At 43.8% G+C, this 13,010-nt stretch overlaps 1 protein-coding gene across 2 annotated transcripts in view; it reads left to right on the top strand.

The window, feature by feature from the left end:
- TASP1 (taspase 1) overlaps positions 1–13,010 on the top strand; it is a 547,122-nt gene that overhangs the window by 104,891 nt on the left and 429,221 nt on the right. For both annotated transcript variants that reach the window (XM_063918540.1, XM_063918539.1), the window contains exon 7: positions 2,384–2,468. In XM_063918540.1, the coding sequence (XP_063774610.1) occupies positions 2,384–2,468 (85 nt within the window). The remainder of the gene's footprint in view (positions 1–2,383; positions 2,469–13,010) is intronic.

Consider the following 13,010-nt stretch of genomic DNA (forward strand, 5'->3'; position numbering starts at 1 on the left):
ATATTGACGGTTATTTCTCGGCTCCGATTCAGTCACCGCTTCGTTCCAGTACCGAGCACTCAGGGAAATAGTGTCCTTTTCACTGTTCCATTTCAATTCCTCTGGCTTTACCAATATACTGTAGCTCTTTGATGCATTTTATTGCTCTTTAGCAGTTTCATCAGGAGCTTCTGGTCCACATTTGAATAACTTATTTTATAGACAATGGGGCAATGGGGAGAAAGTATAACTGTCATTTTTCAAATCCGTAATGATTGGCTGGTGTGTTATCACCTTGCGCTTATCACTGCTTTATCACATCTTTATCCCTTCTCCAGGTTAATATATCTGCAACCCTATTTGTGTGAGAGCTTGGAAATGGATTATGGTCCATGTTTAAATGTATTATGTCTGTGATACTGTTTCCATAAAGGCTTACCTCCCAACATGACCCTGTCCAGGAGGGACAGAATGCTCTGCTCCTGGACTTTTCTCTTAACCTGTCCAAAACAGGTGTCGTCAATCATAAATTAAGAGAAAAGTCCAGAAGCATAACATTATGTCCCTCCTGGAGAGGGTCATGTTGGGAGGTATGATAAAGGACTGATTATGTATTAAGACGGTGGAAGCATTATTGGCAACCTTGGATTATAGCAATTGATGAATTAATCAGTAACAACAATTTCATTTAGAATGCTTTTTACCTTTAAGACTCTTTGCATTTGCTATTTATATGTGTGTTAGCTCAGAGCTGCTTTGACTGGTCATGTTCTTCAGCATTTATTTATTTATTTGCATTTTATTTAACTGCTTGGTTCAAATTTAGTCATCAAGGCACCTTAGCAGTCCAGGCTTTAAGGCTATCCATGGCTGATTGAATCAGGTACTAATAATTAAGTCACCTGCGCCCAAGCATGGATACCTTTAAAGCCTGGACTGTTAAGGTGCCTTGAAGACCGAGTTTGGGAACCCCCTGCTTAAATGGATATTACATATACTTATTACACAGTACAGTTTAATTGGTCTTTTCAAGTTTTGCTTCAAGTTTTGCCTCTTTCTTTTCTCCTCTCCATTCCACCTCTATTAAACATTATGGGGGAGATTCAAAAGTTTGAAAAGTCGGTTGGGTGTCTGTTTTTTCCTGTCTATTAGATAGGAAAAAACAGACTCCCAACTGACTTTTCAAACATTTGAATCTCCCCCTATAAGTAAAGTTCATATTCACAGAAGCTGCAAGCAGAACAGAAGTTTTAGGGCCTGATTCAGAGGTGGCCACTAATTATTGCACTGCTACAACTTTTGCAGAGTCGCAGCGGCAGTAATATGCAGGTGCTAGTTTCAGCCTGCCATTTGTGTGGTAGCATGTGCCGGACTGGCGCAAGCCTTGAGACGTCCACCTTCAGTGCCTTTGGACTGTGCAACTCCGCCGGTGGTTCTGAACACTCTACCATCGGCTCGCAATCGCGTTCACCATCAACACTTGCATCATCCTATGGCAGGCGCTCCTAATGAAATTCCTCTAAACATGGCCACCTCCCAGACACTGCCCAAGATAGCCCGTGGTTTTGTGCTGCTAGTTTTAATGCTGGCGCAACAGCAGTCTCTGCATACTGTCACGGTAACACATGCGCCATAGGGTTTTTTAGGAAAAATCGGCATCGCGTCCACTTCTGATTCAGGACTGGAGTATTAAAGCAGTGATTTTTCTTCTATAGAGTAAAGTAGATAAAAAGCTGGATAATATAAGTGGAAAGAAATACTGTAAATATGACACTTCTAATGTAAAAAGAACGTGTTTAATGTTCCTTAACTATAGGTATCGTCCAGTAATTCTATTTTATTAATTGAGGGTGGTGGATCCAGGGAACAGTCTCCTGTTGGCGATAGTGTCTCATAATTACAAACTCAAGAATGCATGTGAAAAACATGACTTTTGTGAAGACCAAAGGGCAGATTTATCAAACTTTCTAAAGAGAACTATAGGTGTTGCCCATAGCAAACCAATCAGCTTTCTTTTTATATAGCATACTAGATACATTATCGCTAGAATCTGATTGGTTGATATGTGCAATATCTCCACTTGTTCTCTTTAGAAAGTTTGATAAATCTAGCACACAGCATTAAAATAAAACAAAAAATAAGATACAAGTAAAAAAAAGCGCAGGCAGACGATATGTTCTTTCCAGAAAATGATGTGATTCTATTTCCGTATATGTAAAAGATCTCCATGGGAACAGATTTACACATATAGGTACGTGCTCACACTTCTTGTTTGTCACAGTAAACTATATTTCTATTTGTATCTGATACTTTTGCCATCTGGAAAATTACTGAATTTCAAGTCTACCAGTAATTGTAATGTGTTTGTGATATTCATCATGTCTGTACTGGTTTTGTTTTTAAGGAATAAAGAATCCAGTATTGGCAGCAAACAAGTTGCTATTCGAAGGACAAAAAGGAAAACTCTCAGCTGGCAGAATCCCACCTTGGTAATTATATGGCTCTAATTATATTGAAGCTCAAACAGTGATAATAACCTTGCACAGACCACTCTTTGACTAGACCAATAATGAGGTTCCACCTCCTTGATCCATGGGCTATTGAGTCAGTGAGGACCTGCAGAGTTTCTATTACTCCAGCCGTGCCTGGAGTACATACAAATGTCTGGCTATGACAATTCTGCAGTACCCAGCAGGTGGCACCTATCCAGATCTTCCCAGGTTTGTCAACATGTGAATTGACTTTTTACTGACAAAACGTAATTTCTCACAAATTTATAAACCACTACTAACCAGAACAAATGTTACTGACACTTTTTATAAGCAGTGTGAAAATTCATGAAATCTAAAAGAAAATTGCCCCCAAAACATGAAATTGCATATTCAGTGAATCACAGAATGTAACAACGTAATGGTTTTATTCAATTGCTCTCCACTTTACTTTCAAGGTGTATAATGCATCTGGTGCTATGCCATTACCGGAGCGCTGCATTCTGCTGCTTTAAACTCCTGTCTTCCAGTCTGTAATGGACAGGTGAAGCTATTATCTGTATTCTCTTGCTTTTCCGACCGTAAGCCTTAGGGGTATATTCAATTGACGTTTAAAGCTGCCGTCTGTCGAAAAGACGGCAGTTTTCGACTTTTTTTAGGTCGGAATGGGTTCCAACCTATTCAATTTTTTCGACAAGTTGAGGATTTCGACTTGTCGAAAAGCATGTGGATCGGCGGAATAGCTGCCGATCCACGTGCTTGTGTCGAAAACGGGACCAAAACTGACATGTTTTGGACCCCTTTTCGACCATCTCAGTCCGACATAAAAAAATGTCGGACTGAGATGTGGGACCCAGAGGAGGAGGGAGGGGAGAGCCACAGGGAGACGGGGGGACAGACGCGGGCATATAGGGGAGATCAGCGCCACAGCACAGCGCTGCAGCAGGATGTCACACAGCCGTGCCGATTACGGCAGCTTCCACCCGGCTCCAGCAAGTGAGGTCATGTTTGCTGGAGCCGGGTGTACACTGCCGTGAGGTCGGGCGGCTGTGTGACATCCTCCTGCAGCGCTACTGTAGCGCTGATCTCCTCCGTCTGCCGGCGCTGTCCCCGCTGGTCTCCCTGCGGCTCCCCCCCTCTCCTCCTCTGGGTCCCTCATCTCAATTCGACTTGAAAAAGTCGATAGAGATGAGATTTGAATAGGGGTTGTCGGATCCATTCCGACAAATACATGTCGGCATGGATCCGACGCTAATTGAATATACCCCTTAAGCTGGCTATACACCATACCAACTTTCATCCAATTAGGTGGCTGGTTAGAATGAAAATCTGGTTGTGTATGGAAGCAAATGACAGTCAGCCAAACACCGGAAAACAGACAAAAAAACTTTTGTCAAACAGATTTAACCAACTTGACTGATCAACCGTTTTTTTGTCTGTTTTCATTCTAAACAGCCAAACAGCCAACTAGTTGGATGAAACTTGGGGGTATATTTACTAAAAGTCGATTTTGGGTCTATTTAAAATCGACCAGAATAGAACCATCCCCACAAATCGACTATAGTGTTTCTTTTCCAAATAGCTAATTTACTAAAAGTCGAATTTGAGTTCCTTTTGAAAAATTGCTTTGTGATGTAAGTTCTATTTGAAGTACTTAAAAGTGTTGTATTCATCAAAAATCGACCCAAAATCTATACAAATCCCCCCCCAAAATCGACCCCAAATTGACAAAACTATACAAAAGCATTTTTATTGGCCAAAACAGGTCACATGCACTGTATTACCCACATAAACCTTCATTCCTGGGCTAATTTGCACATCCACGATTTAAGAAAAAATCCTTGCTGTGCCTTTCAATGCCCCACATGCTTCTCTCCCATGTATTTTCTATCATATTGATGTTTCAGACACTTCTACATGAAGTAAAATCAAATAGAACTATTTCTGATGGTTCTATTGAAAATGGTGATTTTGGGTCGATTTTCAAATCGATAGTAAATATGGTATTGAACTCTGTTAACGTATTAACCACTTGCCTGGCATGGTCGCATCAGGTGACCTCACTTGCTGGAGCAGGGTGGAAGCTGCCGTGAGCGGCGCGGCTGTGTGACATCCTGCTGCAGCGCTGTGCTGTGGCGCTGATCTCCTCTGGCTGCCCGCGGCTGTCCCCCCGTCTCCCTATGGCTCTCCCCCCTCTCCTGCTCTAATCCCTCATCTCAGTCCGACATTTTTTTTTGTCGGACTGAGATGGTCGAAAAGGGGGCCAAAACCGTTTTCGACACAAGCACGTGGATCGGCAGCTATTCCGCCGATCCACGTGCTCTTCAACAAGTCGAATTCATCGACTTGTCGAAAAATTTGGGGAAATATTGAATAGGTCAAATCAGGATTTGACCTTAAAAAGTCGAAAACTGCCGTCTTTTCGACAGACGGCAGTTTTCGACTTCAATTGAATATACCCCATAATAAGTGTATAATGCATACAGCATACATTGGGGCAGATGTATTAAGCAGAAGTGATAAAGCAGTGATAAGTGGAAGGAGATAACTCACCAGCCAATCAGCTCCTATCAATTTACATATTGGAGCTGATTGGGTTGTGCGTTATCACCTGGCACTTATCACCGCTTTATCACTTCTCCAGGCTTAATACATCTGCCCCATTGTATGTATAGGTCAGTATTGAGAAAATCTTTTTACCATTTTCGCCAACTCCTTAAAAATTTCCTAGACAACGTTGATTTTAATCAGTCTACAGTACTTCTCAGTAAATGCCGGGAAGCATCCGTTGGTATTTCATTGTCATTGTGAGATGAGCTTTATATTAAGTTTTTTTAAAGGGTTTCGGCCTCCTATATAATTATCCTTTGACGTGAAGTGTTTTCATGTCTTTGTTTCTCAAAAAGGCGGATGTGTGAGGGACTCACTTCATTTTGGGAACATCTTGTCTGCTGGTTGAGAAATATTAATTGCCTAGTTTCTTGCTATTTACGGGGATATTTTTGACATTAGTAATTTAATTTGTCTGTTCTGCTTTAGGGAACGAGAGTTTGGAAACTCAGCTTGAAAACAAATGATACTATTTTAGCAAAGATCCCGTGCGCTGCGTAACAGCACTTGGCGTGCAATTGTGTTTTTCCTTTTGTAGTGGTGAACAGGGATTTCTTCAAACAGATGTCTTGAGTGTTTAGGGATCACATGCACTGACACTGATATTAGGCAATTAATGCTCTTGTGAGGAGGCCACATTTCTTTCTGGAAATGTAAGTTTCCTCTTAACTTAAACTGTTATGTCAGGTTTCTTTTTCTTTTATATATCTTTTGTCTGTTACCAGCGCTACTTTAACAAATAATAATTCAGTGTTACAATACCGTTCACTTTGATCAAGAGCGTAATCAAAAGACAGAGTATTAGAAGGCACATGATATCATTTCAGTGCTTCAGATCTGCTGCCCAATTCCAAGCAACTGCCAGAAAGAAAACACGACTAAAGAATTTGTTCGCAATCAGCAGAATCTTTAGAGAAAGAAGTGCGTTTCTTTAGTAAAGGGTATTTTATTAACCTCTCCTCTATATATATTAAACGACCAGCGTTGTCTATTGTTAAATGTGATTGAAAGCTATGATCCGGCCAGTGAAAACAAAGTTCTTTTGCCTTTTTTAAAAACGGCTTGATATTTAATATTGCTACAATGGAAACCAAAAGTCTGTGTTCTAAAACAAAATGAACAAAGTATTCTTGTGTTCTTACCTTCCTTGAAACGAGCTCCTGTTTTTATGCATGATGAATCGTCTGGTTGCAGATGAAACGTGACTATTCTCATGGTATATTTTTTAAGTCATTCAACATAACAGCTCTCAAATGACATAAACTGTAAATGTAAACTGTCAGTAGATGATTTTCTTTATAAATGGCCAATATATTTAGTGCTTTTAGCTTTACGTCTGATGAGCCTTATAGGAAGACTGCTGTCATAATTTGGGTATATGCTCAGAATCTCAAAATTCAGAATGTGGGCGCGGAAGGGAGGTTGACATTGAACATGTCGACATCCAAAGTGTGGAGAATGACACAAGGTTAACACAAGATTTTTGGGGTTATGGTTAGTTAACACCCCCATGGGAAACCGCATGGTCGACATGCCGAAAAGTCGACATTCCGACTGCGTTTCCAGATTATAGGTCGACCGATTAATCGACATGCATTAGGTCAACAGGTTCAAATGGTCGAAAAGTTTTTTTTTCCCTTTCTTCTTCATAATTTACTATCCACGGGGACTACGGACCATCAGTAACCAGCTTTCCCCCATCCCTTACCACCCCTCCCCATCCCTCCCACCTACTCTGACCTCTTTCTCCCATGCAACTGGAGAGGAAGTCATGGCCCTCATTCGTTCCTGTCCCCTCACCACCTCCCCACTTGACCCTATCCCCTCCCGCCTCCTCCGCTACCTCTCTCCTTCTGCTTGTTCCCATCTTTCCCACCTTCTCAGTCTCTCCCTCTCATCAGGCACTGTCCCCTCTGCCTTCAAGCATGCACTCATCTCTCCTATTCTTAAAAAACCTACCCTTGATCCAAACACTCTCTCCAACTACCGACCCATCTCTCTCCTCCCTTTTGCCTCCAAACTCCTTGAGCGTATTGTCTACAACCGCCTTACTTCCTTTCTTTCCTCACACTCACTACTTGACCCATTCCAGTCTGGCTTCCGTCCTCTCCACTCCACTGAAACTGCCCTTACAAAAGTATGCAATGACCTCCATGCTGCTAAATCTAAGGGACACTACTCTCTACTTATTCTACTTGATCTCTCTGCTGCTTTTGACACTGTGGACCATCCTCTCCTACTGCAAATCCTTCACTCCATTGGTCTGCGTGACACTGCTCTCTCTTGGCTGTCTTCCTACCTCTCTGACCGTTCATTCTCTGTCTCTTCTCATGACTCCACCTCCCCCTCACTTCCACTAACTGTAGGTGTACCCCAAGGTTCTGTCCTTGGTCCTCTCCTCTTCTCTCTCTATACATCCTCACTAGGTAAGCTCATTAGTTCTTTTGGTTTCCAATATCATCTCTATGCTGATGACACCCAAATCTATCTTTCCTCTCCAGACCTCTCCCCTGCTCGCCTCACTCGTATCTCCAACTGTCTCTCTGCTACCTCTTCCTGGATGTCCCAGCGCTTTCTTAAACTTAACATGTCTAAGACCGAGCTGATCATCTTTCCTCCCTCCCGCATAACCTCACCTCCTACAATCTCATTATCTATTGATGGCACTACTATCTCCTCTAGCCCCCAAGTGCGCTGTCTTGGAGAAATCCTTGACTCCTCCCTCTCCTTCAAACCACACATTCAGCACCTCTCACAAACCTGCCGTTTTCATCTAAAAAATATTTCCAGGATCAGACCCTTTCTGACCCAAGATGCTACTAAGACTCTTATCCACTCACTGGTCATCTCCATACTGGATTACTGTAATCTCCTCCTGACTGGCATTCCTGACAAACACCTCTCTCCACTCCAATCTATCCTCAATGCTGCTGCCCGGCTCATTTTCCTCACCAAACGCACTACGTCTACCTCTCCTCTCTTACTAGACCTTCACTGAATCCATTTCAAGCTTCTCACACTCGCTTACAAAGCCCTCACCCACTCCTCTCCCATCTACATCTCTGATCTTATCTCCCTTTACACTCCCACCCGTCCTCTTCGCTCTGCTAATGCACGACGACTTTCCTGCCTACGGATTACCTCCTCCCACTCCTACCTCCAAGATTTTTCGCGTGCTGCACCACTTCTCTGGAATTCCCTACCTCTCCCCCTCAGACTCTCCACCTCTCTACAAAACTTCAAACGGGCTCTCAAGACCCACTTCTTCACCAAACCCAGCCAAATCTCATCCTAACCCTCTGTTCTACACTCTCTGTGTACCCCATCTGTGTCACCCCTGTCTGTCTACCCCTCCCCTTTAGAATGTACGCTCTCACGAGCAGGGCCCTCTTCCCTCATGTGCTTATCCTTTCTTACTTTAATAATCTTCAACTGCATCGACTCCAGCAGTCTTCTGCCACCTGATACTTATTCCAGTGTCTTCTGCTGATGTAACTATGTTTATTTACCCTGTACTTGTCCTATACTGTCATCAACTGTTTGATTATATGTCTATGTACTCTGTAATTGGGCACTGCGGAACCCTTGTGGTGCCATATAAATAAAGGATAATAATAATAATAGTAACTTGTTCTAAGTGAAGTGGTAGCAAAATGTACATAATTTGGCTTACATGTGGTTAAACACATAAAAAATGACCTGAAACCCCCCCAAAAAACTTGTGTCGACATTTCCACGTTGACCTTTTGTACCTGTTGACCTTTTGGAGTGTCTTCCTTGTTCATGACAACCTATTGACCCTGTCGATCTACTTCTTGTCGACCATATGGGTTCGACCTATTGACTTTCTGCCTATTTCTGATCGACACAATAATCCACACCCATTCCCATTCAGACCATGTTGATATTCTGAATGTTGAACTTTTCATACCACAATCATCATTTGTTACTGTTGCACCTACTGTTTCATCCTGATTTATTTACTGTTCTGGTATGACACTTTGTTAGAGCACCACAGATATCTTCATTCTGCCCACAAAAAAGATTTGAGGGACAGAAATTCCAGTTGCAGTATAATTCCCAGGATCTGGATCAAAGCACAGCATCCTCGGTAACCGTATGGTGTTCCCTGTAGTGAACTACTACTTAGTGCAATAAATATACTTCTACCCTACACACATTGAGGTGACATTTTTTTATGCATGGCAACCGCAAAACTTTGCTGTCACTGACTGGGCGGGTTCCAGTGTAGTTTCTGAGAATCTTTTGGTAGACTTGCTAGGGTTGTCTTGCGCACACCAAACATAAACTAACCAATTGGAATTAAATGAATAAATACGTCTAGTATCTCTCAGCCGCTGTATCAAACAAATCTCTGTGTGGTTTACAACAATGAAGTACAAGAAAGAGAAAAGTGAAGCAGTTATGTAGAGAGACTAATACTGTATAAACTGAGTAAGCTTGATATATCAGGAAGTAGCGTTTCAGGTTTATTCAGTACAGATTACCATTTCTTGAGTAGTATATCTGCTTTAGCATGTCATGATGCGTTTCGTCACTGAATGGTGATTTCATCAGACGTCACAGCACTCTAATCGCTCTTTTTTTTAAAGATACCCTGTTTCAGCACAGGTGACTTAAATCAAAATAACTGAGGTACTAATTAACATCTGTTTTCAAGCATGGATCTCCTTAAAACCTAGATTGTTAGGGTGCCTTGATGGGGCTTACGGTCATTAGGTCGACAGTCATTAGGTAGACTACTGTTGATCGACATGCATTAGGTCGACCTGTTCATTAGGTCGACATAGAAAAAGGTCGACGTGGGTTTTTCAAATTCTTTAAAAAAAAATGTTGAACTTTTTCATACTTTACGATCCATGTGGACTACGATTGGGAATAGTAACCTGTGCCGAGCGCAGTGAGGCACCTTACCCCGAAGCATGGCGTGCGAAGCTAACCATGCGAGGGGACACGGTGCACTAATTGGAGTTCCCCGTCACTTTACGAAGAAAACGACACCAACATTTTTTTTAAAAACTCATGTTGACCTTTTTTCCATGTCGACCTAATGACCATGTCGATTTATTGAAAAAGTATCAATAAAAATAATAAAATAAAATAACATTGTAGCAAAAAAAGTTTGGAAAGAAACAGATAAATTAGGGGCGGGAGACATACAGTAATGTGAGTAAACAGTTTCCAGTGTGAATCATTGTATTAACTTTAAATCAAAAGATGAAGCCATCAAGGGATCTACGTTTAACAATAGCTTTCAGCACTTTAGATGCCAAGTTAAAACTTGAGTGCAGTGATTGCTGCCACCAGGGCCGAAACTAGGGGGGGGCTAGGGGGGCAGGTGACCTGGGCGCCGGATTGGAGGGGGCGCCGAGACCCCCAAACACCGCCGCGGCACTTTTAAACCCCCTTCTCCCGAGTGCCCAGCTCGGGGGGTGGGGTTTTCACGGAATGACGCGATTGCGTCGTGACGTCACGGCGCAAACGCGTCATTCAACGAAACCCCGCCGGAGGAGGGAGAACTGAAGGGGGAGCCCGGAGCCGCGCAGACGAGGAGGGAGAGGCGGCTGAAGAGCGGCGAGAACCGCTTCAAATGTAAGTCAGCCCCTCTCCCTTCCTCTCTCTCTCTCCCTCCCTCTCCCCACCACCTGCCGTAATGTTTAAAATGGGGACCTGTGCCTGCGTACTGTGTAAAATGGGGACCTGTGCCTGCGTACTGTGTAAAATGGGGACCTGTGCCAGCGTATTGTGTAAAATGGGGACCTGTGCCAGCGTACTGTGTAAAATGGGGACCTGTGCCAGCGTACTGTGTAAAATGGGGACCTGTGCCAGCGTACTGTGTAAAATGGGGACCTGTGCCAGCGTACTGTGTAAAATGGGGACCTGTGCCAGCGTACTGTGTAAAATGGGGACCTGTGCCAGCGTACTGTGTAAAATGGGGACCTGTGCCAGCGTAATGTGTAAAATGGGGACCTGTGCCAGCGTACTGTGTAAAATGGGGACCTGTGCCTGCGTACTGTGTAAAATGGGGACCTGTGCCAGCGTACTGTGTAAAATGGGGACCTGTGCCAGCGTACTGTGTAAAATGGGGACCTGTGCCAGCGTACTGTGTAAAATGGGGACCTGTGCCAGCGTACTGTGTAAAATGGGGACCTGTGCCAGCGTACTGTGTAAAATGGGGACCTGTGCCAGCGTACTGTGTAAAATGGGGACCTGTGCCAGCGTACTGTGTAAAATGGGGACCTGTGCCAGCGTACTGTGTAAAATGGGGACCTGTGCCAGCGTACTGTGTAAAATGGGGACCTGTGCCTGCGTACTGTGTAAAATGGGGACCTGTGCCTGCGTACTGTGTAAAATGGGGACCTGTGCCAGCGTACTGTGTAAAATGGGGACCTGTGCCAGCGTACTGTGTAAAATGGGGACCTGTGCCTGCGTACTGTGTAAAATGGGGACCTGTGCCAGCGTAATGTGTAAAATGGGGACCTGTGCCAGCGTACTGTGTAAAATGGGGACCTGTGCCAGCGTACTGTGTAAAATGGGGACCTGTGCCAGCGTACTGTGTAAAATGGGGACCTGTGCCAGCGTACTGTGTAAAATGGGGACCTGTGCCAGCGTACTGTGTAAAATGGGGACCTGTGCCTGCGTACTGTGTAAAATGGGGACCTGTGCCAGCGTACTGTGTAAAATGGGGACCCTTGCCAGCGTACTGTGTAAAATGGGGACCTGTGCCTGCGTACTGTGTAAAATGGGGACCTGTGCCTGCCGCAATGTGTAAAATGGGGACACTTGCCAGCGTACTGTGTAAAATGGGGACACTTGCCAGCTTACTGTGTAAAATGGGGACACGTGCCTGCCGCAATGTGTAAAATGGGGACACTTTTTCCTGCCGCAATGTGTAAAATGGGGACACTTTTTCCTGCCGCAATGTGTAAAATGGGGACACTTTTTCCTGGATATGAAATTTATGTTAGAAAAGGCAGTTTTTCAGGTTAAAAAGTTCTGAAAGAGATATATATATATATAAATAATTTTTTTTTTTTTTCGGGGGGGGGGGGGGGGGGGGGGGGGGGGGGTATTGTCAAATGACTACCTTGCCCCGGGTGACAGAAATCCTAGTTTCGGCCCTGCTGCCACTGGGCATGTTCACCATACATTTTTATCATTTTCCCTATTACTTTTCTCATTCATTGCATGACTTCAAGCGTAAAAACTTTAGAAGGAGTATGGTACAACATTACTTTATGGGGGTAATTCCAAGTTGATCGCAGCAGGAATTTTTTTAGCAGTTGGGCAAAACCATGGCCCTCATTCCGAGTTGATCGGTCGCAAGGCGAATTTAGCAGAGTTACACACGCTAAGCCGCCGCCTACTGGGAGTGTATCTTAGCATCTTAAAATTGCGACCGATGTATTCGCAATATTGCGATCACAAACTACTTAGCAGTTTTAGAGTAGCTCCAGACTTACTCTGCCTGTGCGATCAGTTCAGTGCTTGTCGTTCCTGGTTTGACGTCACAAACACACCCAGCGTTCGCCCAACCACTCCCCCGTTTCTCCGGCCACTCCTGCTTTTTTTCCGGAAACGGTAGCGTTTTCAGCCACACGCCCATAAAACGCTGTGTTTCCGCCCAGTAACACCCATTTCCTGTCAATCACATTACGATCGCCGGAGCGATGAGAAAGCCGTGAGTAAAAATACTTTCTTCATAGCAAAGATACTTGGCGGAGTCGCAGTGCGAATATTGCGCATGCGCACTAAGCGGAATTTCACTGCGATGCGATGAAAAATACCGAGCGAACGACTCGGAATGAGGGCCCATGTGCACTGCAGGGGAGGCAGATTTAACATGTGCAGAGAGAGTTAGATTTGGGTGGGGTGTGTTCAATCTGCAATCTAAATTGCAGTGTAAAAATA

The sequence above is a fragment of the Pseudophryne corroboree genome, chromosome 4, assembly GCF_028390025.1.
Source record: "Pseudophryne corroboree isolate aPseCor3 chromosome 4, aPseCor3.hap2, whole genome shotgun sequence".
Classification (NCBI taxonomy): Eukaryota; Metazoa; Chordata; class Amphibia; order Anura; family Myobatrachidae; genus Pseudophryne; species Pseudophryne corroboree.